We start from the raw sequence: 18,720 nt of genomic DNA, 5'->3' as shown, positions 1-18,720 counted from the left end.
TTGATTAATTTGTCACAAATAACACTGCATTTTTGGTTTCAAAAAGCACACTACACTTTAGCATTTCTATTTATAATTCATTAATATCGATGAATTAATTTATTTGATTTGGGTGCCGTTTTTTTCTAAAAAGTTAAACACCGACAATATTATAAAGCCTCAATCATCAACATTAAGTATAACAAACAAACTTTTTTGGAAGGGCTTGTCTTAAAATTGGGTATGTTCAAAACACCCAAACCCTCCTCTAGTTGTGCCTATCGATATCTATAAATAATATTACTATTTTTATACAAATTACTATGAAGCTAATGAAGCTTAAGTGATAATAGCGTGCAAGTGCTACGTTTTTCAAAAAAATCTACGATTTCAAAACAATTCAGAACCGTATTTATGGTATTAAATCGTTTATCGCTCTATATAAAATCATTCAAGTCTATAATATCATTTAAATTAAAATGCATATGTTCATGGCACCATTTGATAGTTCAAAGGCGTTCACATGAATCCAAACGCAGTGAAACTTACCAAACGTTTTTTACATTTAATTTAGCAATTAGCCATAATCGTTAACATATTTAAACTATTGAATACCTAATTAAAATAATTTATTTGAAGGGCTTGGAGCAACAGTCGGATAAATTTACTTTTTTAAATTTGTTCAGAACGATCAAAACAAAATTCTGATTCTATTTACTACAATGGATGGGAAAAAATAAACTTTGTAATATGTACAGTTGTAAGTAATAGATTGATTTACTGTTTGTTGTAACAAAATGTACAGTTTTTCCATAAACATTTTTCTGCGAAAAAATCATTTTTGATAAAAATTTACTTATCTGTGCTTTTGTTGCTTGGAATGTGTTTTAGATCACATTCAACGAGAAACGTTTATCTCACGACCAAATAGGTATTTAGTCGTGACGTTAGCTTATGAGCAAAACAATGTATTTGTAATGGAGTAAATATTTAGTTTAGTTCACGAAAAAAAAATGTTTAATGAACTCGTGTAGATGAATACGTCATTGGTTATTTTAAAACTATTTATCTATACCTCTAAATAAACTAAACGGTCACCAGAAGGCACAAACTCATTGTCACGGAATTTATAAAACGTAAAACGATTTACTTCGTGTCTATAAATGCATGTATGTTATCTAATAATGTAATGATACACTATATATACAATGTAGGTCAGCATCAGTACGGTATTTAAGGTAATAAAATATTTAAATAAACAATACAAGCCCAACAGGATAAACCCAGTAAACATTATACGCCAGGTGCAAATTTCAGACAAAATAGTCACCCTTAGGTAACTTTTAAAATTATATGTCTGTTTTATTGAGAAAAAATAATAGGTAATACAAACCATTTGAGGACTAAGTAGTTTTCTTTTTTCCAGGGAGTTTTTAAAGTGTACACAATAATTGAGAATGTGCCTAACGCTCCACGATATCAGTAAATAGAAATTTCATTGTAGACCTAATAATTTGGGAATTAAGTAAATAGATATTGGCTAAGTTGACAAAACGATGGATTAGTATTGATTTTGATATTTATTAATTTTCTATTAGGTTACATTGCTTAGATTCTCTAACAAAAATACTAATAACTAGTGGATATTAACTAACTTTTGAGTATAATAGATACCTGTAAAAAACAATGACATATGTGTATATCTCATTAGACAATAATAATATGTCAGACGAGTGCCCGTGCTTAATAACTTTAGAATAATTACATGTGCTCGGTTTTAACACAGAACCTCAGTAAGAGTCGGTGTGTAATTTTTGAGCAACAGGTGGCATGTATTTTTTTCATCTGTTCTTTGGACTCAAAACGTCCAGATCAGATTCTATCAAAAACACACCCAATTTTAGACGCCGCACGAATGCCACCGTGTGCTTTTACTGTATTATAATAATAGAAGAAATCGTGAAATCGCGTACATAAGATATTAGATATTTATAAGTGCGACCATAGGCCGAAAGGAATTCAAGAAAGGAAGTACGGGTTGTGTGCTTGTAGGCGCTGGGTTAGGACGCGGCGATCACATCGGCTAGCGTGCGGTATATGATTATGGAGAAACATAACAATATTATATGCATATGCGATGCAAAACATGTGGAAAGGTGACCCGGCCGTGGGGCTTTGTCGTTATTTAATTTTATGTGGGAATACGCGATGACGTTCGATGCACTAGTGGTGTAAGCATTGAAGATCTCTATCGCTAACGGGAATCTTAATATTATCAATCTGACACTATAAAAAAACTGTTAATAAAAAATAAAAAAAACCTCCATAGATGTGACGGAATACATGCGTTTTCGAAATTGTCGGTCGTCGCCTTTTTCGGATAAACTCTGCGTCGTTTATCTAAATAATAATATTAATAATTGCTCTGTCGTTTCGCCTCAGAAGAACACAATAAAAATAAAAAACATACTCTCTTTTTTTTGTCGTTTTCTTTACGACTGCAGTAAAAGTGTGTTATATTCACAGCCGATTCATAATATTATAACACAATACGCCTTATATAATAATATAGAACGAATTATAGCAAAACTTACAAAATAAAATATTAATAAATATCTAAGTAACTTAATAGTCCAATAGTAACTCTTCCAATCATTCTATAGCCCCATGATTTGTGTATTATGTAGATTACCCAACCCCTTTCCGAATAGCATTTGCTAACATTATGCAACAAATGCTTAATGTCGGTATTCCACATATGGTCATAAGGAAGGCACAGCGCATTCGATTAGATCGAAATCTATTCTGGAGCACCCATCGTCTTCTTAAGAGATCAAATCCGATTATTGAGTTCGTGAAAAAGTGACTATTTTTAGATAGCTAAATCTTCCATTTTCAGCCTATTTGAAATGCTGCTTTAAACTCAAGTAAATTGACAATCCCATGGTGGAATATCGACCATGGCAGACAGCCACGCCAAGGGAGTTGATTTTAAGCGTCCAAAAAACATTCTCACTTTTGATTTAGGTGGCTGTCACTTTTCTTAGTATGTTTACTGTTTAAACAAACAGGCGTACAGTATTCTGCCGCAGAATATACCAATGCCAAAGCAGAAGTGTGCAATGTCTGAGTATTTCTTTCCCACTTAGTGCCTGCCAACTTGGCAATCATATTATTGCTTCTTCTAATTTGTTTTACTGTGTCTTCAAGATGCTACCCATAAGTCATTGCTCTATCCAAAGTAACTCCAAGATATTTGGGTATGCATTCATGTTTTTGATACTGTGACCTTCAGACTCACAGATATTCATTTTAGCATTAACTCGTCTGTTGTTTAGATGAAAAACAGAATGCACGGTTTTTGAACTGTTCAGACTGGAACTTCCATTTTAAGAAGTAATTTCTCATAGTAACTAGATCCTCCGTTGTGTTATGTTATACATAAGGATTAGTTTTGGCCCGTTCGTACCCGGATGTCAGTCATTCGGCACGTGAGCCCCGCTCCTTATTTGGGGTATATGCGCAGTTATGACATCTGTAAAATGTTAATATAATATAATATCTCACCGCGATGATGCAATTATCCAAATGTGTTTGTTTTTTTTTTGCATTCGGTTTGCGTAACAGGCACGAACTCGTCTTTCAAAAACGATTTAACGCGGATCGCGTTACCGCCGAGTCGGTCGCGCCCAAAGAAGGTTTTCTAACACCGCAAAAATGATGCAATCCAATCTTAACACTTAAGACACGACCTTAAGCACGGCGTGTGGGCACAATAGCGATTAGGCATGTGGTTGTGAGCAAATGATAATGCTACTTAAATCTTGAATGTCCGTCGAAGGCGGCGGGTGGCGCCAAGTAAGCGAGCATCGAGGTGGAAAATTGAAGATTACCCCGGTCGACTTACTTTCGCAAAAGTAACTCGGGTCCCGTTTCGCCAGACTTATCATGTTCCATGATAACCCATAGTGTGGAAACCGAATCTACCGCCAGAGGAACGGATGGACTAATCGAATCATGTCGTATACTAATCAGAGTACGATAACAATGACCAACGAGTTGACTAAAAACAGATGTCCATTCTAGATTTTGAACCCGGCATTCAAACGAACCCAGTTCAATAAGCAAACAACAGCTGTTATGACTGGCATGTGGTCGCAGGCATAGTTAAATCTTTGGGATGAAACGGAAATGACAAACTGCCGAAGAATGGTATTCGTACTTGGAAAAATCAATCGACACACTTTGGTTTTTATTGTCGAGAACCAACGGCAAAACTATTATGACAAATTATATGCTATTATTATAATTATTATACCTTTTGGGTATGTGCGATAAAGCAAAATATTCTGTACAAACGCGACGAGGTTCACGGAACGTGTGACAAAATAGGAAGTGAACGCAATTACCGCAAGTAAGTACAACTACCACATTGTGCCTGCGGATCAGCGATTTAAAAGAAAAGAATACGTTCTACCGTCAAGTCTCGTCGCTCGGGCTTAAGTATAATACCTAATCCCTTGCATGGCTAGACGTATGAGTTATCAGTCAAAGCGACCACAAAGACGAATAAACCGTTTGGTTCGTCCAAAAAAACAATCGGTCCTGCGAAACGCAACGTTGTGTGTGTTGTCCGGCTCGATGTCTCTCTGGATGGCATTTCAGTTAGATCTTGAAACGTGTGACAGCAAAGTCCAGCTGGGTCGCCGCTTTATCTTTTATGTCAACCGTACAATAATATTATTATGTACATAATGTATGAACCGTCGCACGTACACCGACGTACAATAATTCACCGTCCGTTTGACGTTAAACCCGTGTATTATATTATTATAGAGAGGTACACTTCACGTATTGGACAGGCACAAACTTGGGTTTTTTTAATTAAACGTACCAGCGTCCATTTCTAACCACAAACGACGTCATCGATTATTATTGTTCTTTGCTTTGGTCGACATCGATAAGGACAATAAACACGATTTCGATCAGATTTTACTGCAACATTTGCTTAAACGTTCATGCAAACGTCTCAACCTGTTGAATCTAAAGTTACCGTTGAGATGTCTTCCCAAGTAAAAGGTAAATCGCTTATGTGTAGACAATAAGTAAGTACTTAACAGTCTATAAAATAAAATAGGACGTTCTAAACCGGACATAACTCTAAAGTTTTGTTGATATTTGCTAGATTACATATTTGCCGAATTAATAAATTAGTGAAACGTGGAGACAATTTGTTTAAAGGTCATTTGAGTCGGTTTTTAAACTTGAAGCCGCTGATCGGTTTCAATCAGCTCATTAGCAAAAACAAAAAATGCGTAGATATATTATGATTTATGACTGCATTAACATATATTATTACGAGTCATAATAATTAGCAATTAACGTATGAAAAAAATGTCTAATATTAGTTAAGCTACAACACGTTTAATGAACAACTATAATATGGCATTTTGTAGTTTGTACGTTTTTCGGGTGACCTAGCACGTTTATGTGTATACCTATCGAAATAATCAGCAGAGAAAAAATATCAACACAAAAACACCGCCAAGGCATAATATAAAGATGTTTATTTAGTAATCAACGTTGTGTGTACTGTTGTTTGTCGCGTGTGTCTCGTAACAAGGCAAAGTAAAACGATGTCCAAGTACAGCTATGGTGAATTCAATCCAAGGTGCAAGCCTTAGTACCAATCAACGACCTTTATACATCACATGTATGCACAGAAGTAAACGAAAACATAATATTTTAATGCACCATTTGACAAATGTTATTATTATAAATAAAATAAAATAATGTATAATAATATAATGCAATATAAGTGTTAGTATGTATATTATAAGTTATAACAATTATTCTTTAGTTTTTTCTTAACGCACCCGTCGGTTAGGTAAGTATTTTGATTTTTTTTATCACTCAAATTTCGAATCGCGATTCCCCGACCAGAGGTTAAAGCTAATCTATACGACTAAATTATTTTAATTAAATTTGATGCCGATTATTTTAAATCAATACTCCTCAAATATGACCTTCAAGTCTAATTTTATTGTACTTATCCACTTTTGATATTAACGCAGAATCTATATTACCTACCGACTTAATGCAATTAACATAACATAAGTCATAAAGACTAGCTGATACCAGGGAATTGCAAGTAATAAATCGTATAAAATTAAGGCGGTAACCAATGTGCAAACAAATTTTACTCTCCCCCTCCAGCCTAACTTTTAAATTAATCGAACTCGATAATAATTACTCAAAACTGGTTAGAGACAAGTCACTACATTTATAGTAGAACATTCTTGTTTTAATAAAGTAACTAAATGTATTATGTATCAATGGAAAACCAAAAGTTATTGCAAATACATTATTCAGTTTGAAAGTGGATAGTATACCAGTAAACAAGGATAATTTTTTGTTAAAAAAAAAAACAAAAATTCGATTAAATCGTTAAACATCATATTGAATAACTTATTTTTGGTGAGTCATCGACTCACTGATGTTAGTTTTTATTTAACTTGATTAGTATAAACCAGGATTTATTTACACCATTTAGAGGTTGTGTGTAATTTTGTATGCAACGACAAATGTAGGTATGCAAATATATTTATTAAATACACATTTTTAATATTGCTACTTGGTTGAGATATCTACACATTAACACAAACACAAATAATGTATGTATATAATAATTTTAAATCATGACTTTAAAACATAGATATTTTTTTTTAATGACACAAAAAATAGTTTTATCTATAGCAATATAAAAATTTGATAAACTAAAAAGTATACTACACATTGTTAATTATGAGTGCGTACCTTTTAACAAGAAACCTGATAAACCATAGCGAACAGGAACTCTGGAACGTTATAGTTTTTTAGGTGTGTATGATTCAACGCAACTTATATATTAATTAGGCAAATTCCACTCATTGTTTTGGGCCATACAGGTGCATATCGCGTACAGTAGAGTTTTTATAAATGATGGATTTATTTGGCGTGCCGGGTAGTAGACTATAGTTTATATTAATACTGTATATGGTCATAGGTATTCAGAGTTGAGTTACAGAGTTGAGAAAAATCCAGATTTTCGAATTCTTATAATGCCATTGTTTAAAACCTTTAAAACTCTTGGCTACGGTCTCGCTGTCAGTATATACAAATAACGCTGCCCCGAATTCTTATTATTAGCAAAGGCCGATAATGACGAATCAGCCTGTTTACGAAACGAATCGTTAGGTTAGGTTTGTTTTGCATATAGTTCTGATGCCGAACCCAAACCCAATGGAAGTGTCATCCAGTCACTCCGGCGGACGGATGACGTGTGCGGTATGCGTTTGTCCGGATACCGTGCGTATGGGGTTTATGAGATGAATATTGTTATTGTGCTGTTGGAAAATAATAAACGCACCGAGAGTCTCATTATGGTAACGGGCGCCCCCTACTCGATGGCCACGTGCAAAACCACCGACTCGCAGCAACGGCACCGGTGGAGACACGATCGCTGATTGATGATCGCACATAAAAACGCTTTAGTCTGCCGCCCGCAGTCGCGACCAGTTGTGCGTAAACGGTTGTGCGTGTGCATGTGTGCAAGCGGTGTATGTCTCCAGCAGCGTACTCTTCTTACCCGCGTGTCGTGTCCCCGCAGACGTCAGACTCCCAAGTAAGTCCAGTCGAATATCTCTAAAAAGCTATATCCGATTACCGTTGACCAGAACGAATTTTTCACGAATTTTTATACCCGCGTTTGTTTTCAAATTGAAAACAAAAATTACAATAATACACCTTGAGGCCGACCTTCCCCCCCTACTCCTCCTCCTCCTCCATCTTCCCCGTCTTTGCCCAAAGTCTGGCCGGAGGTCGAAGCCACGGGTTTTGAAGTGCGCTGCGCTCACAAAAGGAACGAACACGGGCCGGTGGATGACGCGCGGCGAAGGGAACGCAGCTTTCTAAATTGCCGTGTCGTTTGTTTACAATTAACTGGCAAAAAACCGTCCTCGAATTATGCAAAAATCCATAGACAGCGAGCCCTCTCCTCGTTTCTCCTCCCACCCGCGACCGAACCGCAGACAAACTTTATTGGCACGTCGTGACTGACATACATTTTGTTTTTTTTTTTGCATACCAAATAATTTATGCGATAAGAACGGTTTAGTTAAAAATAATTTCGCTTTTAAAAAATATGTCTAGTTAGTTTATAATAGTATTATTTTTTTTACTGTTGCAAAAATGATTGCTTAAAATATCTCTTTAGCTAATAAAAAAAAATTAGATTTATTGTTATGATTCAATGACCGTGTACGGTATATCCGTGTGAACGAGTATGAGCAGAAAGACACCTGTTTGTCGTACGAAATCACTTTTTCTTCGTCGGCTTTCTTTTGCACTACTGTGAGAACGTGCGCGACGTTAAATTATCATGTCACTTCTTTTACAAAAACGTACATGCCAATCCCTTAGAGGAGATTTTTTAACCGGTTAGCTCATCCGCCGTTTTTTATTCCTATAAGAGGTCGCGCGTCAAGTCGATGACAATTGCAACACGAAATTTTTGTTGGACGTTTATTGGGAATTGTGATAATTATTAAAATCAACGGAACGCCAAAAACGAAACTGGTTGTGATCGACAAAAGTGTCGTTTATTATTATTTTAAGAACTGTAATTTTTTCTTCTAGTCCTTTCAGAGTCCTATATATGGGACGACTACATATTTGGTGTCGTGGCTATTATTTTTATTCATTTAAAAAAGTTAAGTTTAATTCATGACTGAAAGGGCTAACTAATATTTTATCATAATACATTTTATTTCCCTAAAGTGTATAGTGATACTGCTACTCATATTAAAAATAATGGCGCTACCAATGCAGTATTATTTTTCTTTCGGCTAATTACTCACAACAGCTAAGATGTTGATGTTATCTCGACTTATAGATACGCGAGGTGTATTATACAGACTACGCGGTACCATGTACGGGTACGGAAATTTGTAATTAATGGTTCTTAAGTGCCTTTAAAATGTTGTAGTCTCCAATATCTATTAGCAGGTGTAGTCGGTATCTTTGAGCTTTTAATAAAGATGCGGTACACCGCTTATCTTAAACAGAGATTCATGAGTCACCTGTCATTTACTATGACGTGTCGATAAATAATAATATATTTAAAGAAGATAGTTTGTAGTAATATAATTTGTATATTTATGTAAATAAATATTGCTCGACGCAAAAAAATATCTCGGAAAAAATCTTACGAATTTTCTTGATAAATAAAAATATTATCATATTAAAATGTGAGCTCTCAATTAAAAATAAATTGATAAAATGTGTGATTAGAAATCCATTCTAGACCTAGTGAATTTTTTTTTTGTAAACGCAACGTTTGTTCTATGCACCATGCCGCTTTTAATTGCTGATTAGAACATTTTTATGTTTGGCAGCGAAGTTGCTTGTATTTGCAGTGCTAATACTATTATGTTAGTTGACAAGTACTTGTATTTAAATATGAAATCTCTAACGATGTAGAAGTGTCAAATTTTGTGGTGACTCAAAATGCAGTCTTAATAACCGTACTTGCGGACTTTACATTTCATTAAATTGAGTGAATTGAAATTAAAAGTTGTTCAGTCGTGTGTTTGACGATACATCAAATAATGAACTTCCATAGACTATAGAATCCAGATAGGCTGAATTATGCTTTAAGTTTAAATGTATTGCTATTAGTGCTACCAATATAAGTAATAACTGTTAAATTCCTCAGAAAATTCTTCTCGTGTATAATAACTTAATTATTTAAAAGCAACATTAATAGATTGAACAACTATGAAAAAAAAAATCTGTTGACAAATTTCAATCCGTTTAATATTACCTAATTCCGTCATTTGTGTAAGTTGTGTGACGAAAAAGGATAAGTGTTATTTTTTACTACATTAAATAAATTAGTTAATCGATTTGCATGCGTTTCAATTACTATTCGTTTAGCCGTCAACCGTAACTGGTGTTTATGCAATGAAATCATCAATTTAGAATTTCAATGTCCAAACAAACTGCCTTCGGATTTCAAAACAATTAAATTAATTGTAACCTTATTATGACAACATTATATTGTTATATAAAAGTAATTTACAAACGTTAAAATATGATTAATTATGTATTGTGTTTCCATTTTTAGGGCTCTGGATTTAATTTAACAAGATGATTGATTATTATAGTTTTATTCACTAATTGATATATGTGTTATAGCTAAAACGGGATTTACAAATTAGCGAACTCAATAGGTATAATCAGGTGTAAAATATGATTCTACCTTTAAGACAATACATTTTTATTAGGACTCAACTCGTTATTACTTTCTGCGAGATCATATTATAGTGTTTACAAACATGCGTATCCTTGATAGTCATAAACAAAAACAGTTTACTTCTGTAACAAGGAGGTCATTTAAACTTTGTTATTCTATATTTTTCTGTAAGTATAATATTATACTGATAGTCTTCTAATTATAAATGATTATATGATCTATATTTTATTTAGGATCTTGCAAAATGATATTTATTAAGGAGTAAAATATAGGCAATATTTAACCAAACCAATATATATCTACTCGGATTTCGGACATTTAAATTAGTTTGGGTTAGCTTTTGGGAGTGTATTTAGGCATGTGTCAGCTACAACAATTTTAGATTCCATACGAATGCTGAAAAGGTATGGGTTTTCAATGGTATGTTTCTATTTTGTGTCTAAAGATTTTTTTCCTGTAGGCCGATTTTAACAACCGTCAACCGTTTTGAGGAAAAAAAATAACTTAACGAGAAAACAATGTCATCTCATAGAATAATCAGTTTGATAACTTTGTTTTCTTTGTTTAAAAGAGGAAAATTGTTTACAATTTACAAACATAAATAATATGAAATTTACAAACTCAATTATTTCATAGTGTATAAATAGGATATTTTGAAAACAGGAGGTCAATGCGCCATGTAAAGATTTTCCCTCTTTTAAAAAAAAAAAGTGTTATCTGTTATACCGCGAGGCATGTTTTTAAATAAAAACACACGTTGAGAGCGAGCCTTTCAATGTGTTATTGTTTGACTTATATTAATTAATGCACTAATTAATATTAGTGCTCAGGGCTGTGCACTCACTAGTGTATGGCGTAGGCGTGTTCTGCATCAAAAGACATTATTAAATTACAAAAATATACAATATACTCAAATTTGTGTACACCGCTTATACTAACATTCTTGAATTTTTATTTTTGGCACCAAGTTTATAGTTGAGTTGAATTCCAGAACAACATTCTAAGTTATTGTCACTCCTAACGTTTTAAATTGAGATTTTTTTTTTGTTTACTTTGTTGAAAATTCAAACTGTTCTAAACATATTTGATCTATTTTCCTAGTTAGCTTATATAAAAATAAATTAAAAACCATGTGACTATGTACCGCAATATAATTACTACCGTTGATATAAATAATTGTGTTGGCACGGTTCAGTTTTAACTTGTAACACATCGAGTCGTTGCTCGACCGTTCAACGTTCATTGAGCCATTTTTGTTTGACACCAAGCCGTCGGAATGGAATTTATCATAACATAACATATTAGCATTTAGTATAATATGTTGTATATAATTAATACTCAACGATATTAGTTACCAAACTAGAAGCTCGAGTCGGGCTATTAAATACGAGTGAGTACACAAATCCAAAATCGTATGGATGCTTGAAACAGTGGACAATTTGGCTTTTTTTGGTTTGTTATAATAATTATTTTTAAAATTATTCGAATAAAAAATTGTCTTTCTATATATTTTACTGGCTTTATATATTTTATAAATGTAGAATATATTAGATTTATAAGAAATAATATTTTCAAATATAATTACTTGAAGAGCACTTACAAACTATTTAAATAATATTTTTAAACATTATTCGACTTTTATTTGAATAATGTGTCATTCGAACGATGTACAAATCTGACCGTAACGTATCTGTTCAGCGTTCAACTTGTGTTTAAAATATTACAGGGTCGGTTTGTTATGTCTGTATTGTAACTTGTGAGTACTTGGGCAATGCGAAATTTTACCCGTTTGATTTGGGACGTGCGCTACCGAATTTCAACAACGCAGTTTAGTGGTCATCCAATACAAATGTGTGTACAACGATGACCTATCTATTGTTTCGATGAATTTCGGACGTTTCGCCTTGGCCGTGCAATATAATATTGTCGATTGCGGAACGGGGTACCTTTTGGGTGTGTGTGTTTTTTTTAATGTTTGCAAGTCGAGGCCCGCCGCTACGTTATTGTAGCTAATTATTATTTGGCGAGTCGTTAACGAATCCTTGGTGTACGGACAATAACGTGCCGGTGAACATAATAATATAATGTCTTTTTAAGTCGTTTAAACGGTAGCTGGCCTATTCGACGGCGACGACCGTACGCAGTTGTATTACACGTTACGCTGTCGATGTGCCGACGATTTATAGACTCGTCTTTGGATTCTTTATTAGGAGTCGAGTCGTTAAACAAAATGTAATAGAAAAAAAAAACAATTCGAAACCCTTATCGCCGCCGGTGCCATAAATCGCGCGCTGCTACAGACATACGTTACATATAATATAATAATGTAGTACACACGAAAAACAACAATAAAGTACACAAACAAGATTTCGTTTATACCAGAGCGAGTGTGGCTCCGACCCCAAAATGTTGTACTTACACGTGGTGTTTATCTTTATTTGGACAAATTACCGCCCCAAAACCACACCGGTCGGGTGCTGCGCTTTGGATGCTCGTTGGCGACAATTATTATGGTTTTTTTATTACTTAACTAATGTTGTTGCTGTTGCGTAGATCGTGGAATAGGGTTACCGGTTTTTTTGTAAAAAAACTCGTTAGCAAAACCAAAGATTGCTCGCGTACACGTATAAAAGTCATTAATATTATTATTGGTCTTGTAAGCAACGAATTTAATATATTGAGAAAAAAAAGTAGCTCTTCCATGAGTCACACCGACCGACCGGGCTCGTCCTTGCAAGGCCGATTTCATTGCCTGTTCGACAGCTACATACATATTATTATTATACACAATCCGACCTGTAGTACCCGTCGTATAAGGTACACTCTGTATCTGTTATTATTATGAAGTGCGGTTTGACTAAAAATTCTCTCAACAACCGGTGGCAGACGTCATAAATCGAAATCTCGATTAACCATCAATACCGCCGCATTAACCTGCATTTTATTCTCCATTAGTTTCTCGTTCTTCCGCTTCTTTGACGCATTAAAAAAAACCGTACCATCTCGGTCGATCTATATATTGTATACTGCAGTCATGACCGCGGTACGGGTTTAACTCCTCTAAACGTTCTAGAAAAAAAGTAATTCTGCACAATGACGTCGATTTCTAGAGAGCCGTTTGAACACCGTGGGATACACACACACTTGTTTGGACGGATACCTAAAAGCCAAAAAGTGTTTAAAAATAAAAAAGCTAAGCTCTATACGGATTTTAAGTACAATGCTGTGTACTATTTGAAGGTAACCGTGAACATCTTTGCTTGTTTTAATTAATAATTTCAATTTTTAATCACTGCGGTCACCTTTTTTGCACATCATAGCCACCAATGCAACTTTTGTCAACTCACAATAGCAATAACAAAAAAAAGTTATCAAATGAAACGTGGACATTGGGCGTGAACAATTAAGTACTACGCGTGGGAATTAAACGTAATGCGTTTAGGTCCAAGTTTGACGCCTTTTCTTCTGCGCCACAAAATTGACCGAATTTACCGCCAATTAGTTTTCTATGTCATGCTTTGTACAAGCGCGAGGCCTACTTGTCTTAATAACGCCAAGCCCTCGTTCATATTAGGGTCTAAGAACTCTGCGGATTATTAGTCACCGGCTTAGAAAATACATCAACCAGGCGCGGGTTCAAGGAGTAAGTTAAGAGTTTTCATTCTCTTCTATGCTTGCCCTAAGTTTCATATAACCACCATCAATGTGGTCAAATTATACATTGCGTTTAATATTAGAACGTAATAACAACATAAGAGTGAGGAGCATCGGTTTAGAGATCCATCTAGCCTAGCTCAGATAACCCCTCCTCCCTTCTACTATTTTTTGTTTGTAGATCCGCGTAGGACACCGGCTAGTACTAATATACCTTTGTCTACTGGGAACGCGCCCAGCAATGATGACGTTTGATACACAAGTGATCGAGTTCATTACTTTGTCCGATTGATTTATCAGCCGCGTTTGACATGTGACAATCTGCATTAGCACGTCTAGTTGTTGTTTTTTTTTTCACCTGCCTCAAACGTTCCAGACGTTATCTCGACGGCTTATATGAGTCCCTTGTGCAATAAAACATAATAACATGGTTATTATTCTAGAACCGGCGCAGTTTATCAGTATCCCGTGTCTGACACAGTCGTAGAGCTGCGTCCACACATTACCAATCTCCCAAGTCGAGATTGCGTTTTCACAATAAACCTGTGATTAGACTCTAATAATTATAATCGTTATGCGTAGGTACCCGGGGAAATCAAAATTACCATTCGCTAATAATTGTATAGTAACACGTACCTACTCCTAAATAGAAAACTTGCAATATGTCTTACGTCTACAAAAATAAATTTACGTTCGCTCCGTTTGTTTACAACTACCTACTACATCTGACCCTTATACCTATAATTCTTATGTTGTGGATGAATGTTCCATATTAAGCTCATAATATAAACTGTATCGATAAACACATCATTATCAAAAAAAAAAAAAAAATGTAGTTTGATGTACACAGAAAAAACAATCTTTATGACAGAATGGTCGGTGTTGTCCAATGTGCTTCATTTGATTGACGTCAAGCTAAGCTTTCAATTCAGCGGAACTCGACGCATTTTATTAGTTATAACAAACTATAAACTAGGTTTCTATTGGACACTGCGATTAATTCAACACGTGTATTTATATTAATACGAACTATACTTGTTGAATTTCAACGGGTGTGCCCGCACAGGGGGTGTTCTGGACCGAGTCCGTGATGATTCATTATATCACGCCTGATCTTTATTGCCATTATGTCCGCATAAGGAGAAACCGTCGCAGAAAAAAAAATAAACATTTCAAATCCAACCGTCGATTACCGTGTATCAAACGGAATCGTGTTGCACTTGGAAGTCTGCCAAACTTAATGAGATTTCTATTCGATAGTGTGTGTGTGTGTGTAAGTATCGGCGTATTTCGAAAGCGTTATTCGGTCACTGGGACAGACGTAATACACGAGTATCGCGGTCTTTATTGTGTAAATAATATATTATTGTAAAACCGACCTATTAGAATAACAATTGAGTTTATGTCGGAAGCATGTTTCTTGTTTTTTTTTTTTTTTGGACATTTCGCGAGTTGATCTCAATGGTGAAATAACATAACATAATAGATACATATATATATATATATATATATATACATGTATTCTCAACACGGCTAGTAGACTTGTTCCGCTTCAGATAGTACCGCGACGTTATGAATGAGTTTACTCGAACGCCGATAGCGTATTTTTGTAAACAATAATTGTACTTTTTTTTTTTTTTTTACTGTAAAGCATAATACGTGCGGGCAACAAAAGCGGCTTGTGCTTAATAATAATAATTTAAATAATCGTTTGATTTCTGGACACAGTAAAAATGTTTTAATAAAATTGACCCCAGTGTCGATAATGTAAGTGCACACGCTTAATTTGGCCAATTTGCATTGTGCTACCTAGCCACCGGCTATCCTATCCACCGCTTAGGGTCAGTAACACTTAACAACAATAATAATTACTATCGACACCTATACCTAATAACAATATTATGGATGCAATGCGTTCGAGATGTTCAAACGGTTGTTTGTATGCCGCCGCAGTATCGACTGGCATCGTTTAATAACCGTTGATGGATCATTAACACGGCGTGTATGTGTGTGATTCACCGTATGTATGTATAGGTATATAATACAATAATAATATAGCGACACGACTTTAATGGTTTGGAAGAGAGGAGAAAAAAGAGACAAAACCGAATGATGTCACCAGTCACGTACAAAAGTCCTTGCGGGTGGCCGGCCGTTCGTACCTATACCGGCGATTCCGCATTTATTATACAGCGTGTGCCTGTGTATTATTACTATTGATATTGATATTATATCATCGTGTGAATTAATACGGGATCGAGTCCAGGCCGTCTCCTGACGATAGAGAGCTCCCCCCGCGATCCTCGGAGTCCTTGTTCGTTTGGCAATGGCCGATCTTGGCGCATTCGATATCGTTATTATTATGATTATTAATATTAATATCGTAAGTACCGAAGAAAGCAAAAAAAAAAAACAACAACAACTTAAAAAGAATAAGAACAAAAAAAAAAACCATGTGTACATAAAATATCGTTTCTCCGCGCCGTATATACACAAACCGCGTGTACCGTTGATAATAATATGTCTGCCTTGGATGAGGTGGCTTTCACTCCATATAAAGAACAAAATATCAGCGCCGGGCAAACCGTAAGTGGTGCTCAGAACAACGTTGGCCGAATATTGTTCGCGAAATACTATTGGTATACCTACACGTAATAGTATTACAAACACAGACTTAAGTTTCTAATAGCTGATGGCGCGTTTTTTTTTGTTCGCCGTTTTGTTATTAATTATATTTCATCAATTAATATAACTAGTCTAAGTGATTGTGTTCGACCGACGTTCAGAATGTGGTCGGCCAGTCCACATGCTTATAAATGTACGTTTTATAATCGGATTCTTTGCGTTTTCCGCTGGATTTTTTCTTTCTTTCTTTTTTAATCGATTTACTCGAGCCGACTCGTTTGGACTTATATTATTATTTCCAGTAGTGTCGTTATCGCCGCGGTCGCGCCGTTGCCGTTTTTTTACTTAGAGGATCGTGTTTCTTTAAAAATCCTATATATATTTATATACACAGAGAGTAATAGGTACAATATTTATAGTAAGAAAACGAAAAAACCGCCACAACCACAAAACCGCACTCAATTAAACGAGTAGGCTGTAGGAAAACATAATAGCGTTATTATCTCCTTTGCGCGTTTGCCGTGTCTGTCTTAAGAGGTTTGCGCAAAATCCTTTACACATCGTTGACACTAATGAACTATAATATTACTATGTGTATCAAACAATAATATGAATAAACAATATGGTATATTTACAATGTTATATGATAGCGCCATGCCATTATTATATCATTATGTCCTTATCGGCGGACAAGACGTCCTTTGCCGGTCAATGGGAAAACGCGGGGCCCACGCGATTTCCGTAACGAGTGCAAGCGACTCGGACGGTACTAAGACTCTCCTAAGTCCAAGAGGATATCAAAGGCTTAACTTATAATACCTTAATGATTGCGTCAACGTGTATTATTGTACTGTCCGCCATCTCCCACGATAGTGTAAGCATATAATATAATATTATTATGTATAATAATAGTAGCTGTTGTAATCATCGTGTGCGTTAACGATTGTTTAATTCTCGGGACAGACCATTATGTTATTTTTTTATATTATGTATTCTTTAAAAATTACACATGCCTCGCTAATACGTCTCGATCGGACGGCGTTTTGACAACTAGATATTACCGGTTCGATGACGTCGTGCCCGTGTATACTTAAGCAATATCAAAGTCACCGGTTAGGCCAAACAGGGATCAGTCGCCGACCAGGTGCTGGCCCGAGCACGTTGTCGTTGCATACTTATTAGTTCTTGCCGCAGTCACGTCCGAACAGCCGACGTCGCCGGTCAGACCTTCGTCCGAGACGGAGACGTTGTCATTGTTGTTTTCCCACTCTCCCAAGTGGTAATCGCCAGCTAGCTGATAAGAGGTTTTTGTTTTTGTTTTGGTTTTGCCGTGCAGCCCGAATACTATCGAGACGGCTCGGAGTTTCTGTGCGTTTCCGCCGGAAGCCGATACCAGTTGAAAATACCTCACGTCAAGCTCAGCCACACGGGAACGTACACGCTGCTGGCCTCCAATCCGCATGGACAGATCAAAACGCTGATATCGGTTCAAGTGTTCTCGACGGGTGAGTAAAAAATAAATTTAAAAGAAAAATAATTATATGTGTAGTCTGAAATGATTGGGTAAGGCCAATTTTCCAGCCCGTCTTTTTTTTTTTTTGCGTAAATAATAATTTATAATTGGTTTTTATAATTCCGACGAAAAGATCAACTGCTTAAATCAATAACCTCTTTTTTTTTTACAATATTATTATTGCGATTTTAAACATTCATATACTTTCAATATACACAAAAACCATTACCCGAATAAATAATTTTGATCCAGTCATACATATAAAAACAGAATTTTGTTTTTAAAAACTAACTTATATTATTGTCCATTACGCAAATAACATCACCTGATATTCTAATTTTAAGCTCATACAGCATTTTGGCTGCATGAGTTAAGTTTATAAAATAGTTGCCTATACTTTACTCCTAAATAAATAGGTGGTCTAGTGTTTTTTAATCGATGGCCTAGTGCACAAAAGTGATGTCAGATGGGCATAATTTGGGAAAATTGAGTTATGTACATTGTATAGCAATAGGTAACTTATAACCTCCTACACTTCATATACAAATATTAGGAGACAGAGAATCATACTTTTGGTATTATAGATATCATGGAATTGGTTAATTTAATTAATTTAATGTGATGACATTAAACATTTTCGCAATTTTTTTTTTCT

At 35.2% G+C, this 18,720-nt stretch overlaps 1 protein-coding gene across 4 annotated transcripts in view; it reads left to right on the top strand.

Moving 5' to 3' along the window:
• Positions 1–18,720, top strand: part of LOC126834523 (titin homolog) — a 65,491-nt gene that overhangs the window by 35,870 nt on the left and 10,901 nt on the right. For all 4 annotated transcript variants that reach the window (XM_050566506.1, XM_050566504.1, XM_050566505.1 and 1 more), the window contains exon 25: positions 17,889–18,057. In XM_050566506.1, the coding sequence (XP_050422463.1) occupies positions 17,889–18,057 (169 nt within the window). The remainder of the gene's footprint in view (positions 1–17,888; positions 18,058–18,720) is intronic.

Source organism: Adelges cooleyi, unplaced genomic scaffold (assembly GCF_023614345.1).
Source record: "Adelges cooleyi isolate 19-005CV unplaced genomic scaffold, UGA_ACOO_1.1 ACOO_flye_CR_arks_rails_tigmint_CR_PRNA_21, whole genome shotgun sequence".
In the NCBI taxonomy this organism is placed as follows: domain Eukaryota; kingdom Metazoa; phylum Arthropoda; class Insecta; order Hemiptera; family Adelgidae; genus Adelges; species Adelges cooleyi.
The sequence above is the reverse complement of the archived record's forward strand: the minus strand, read 5'-3'. Positions and strand labels throughout refer to the sequence as shown.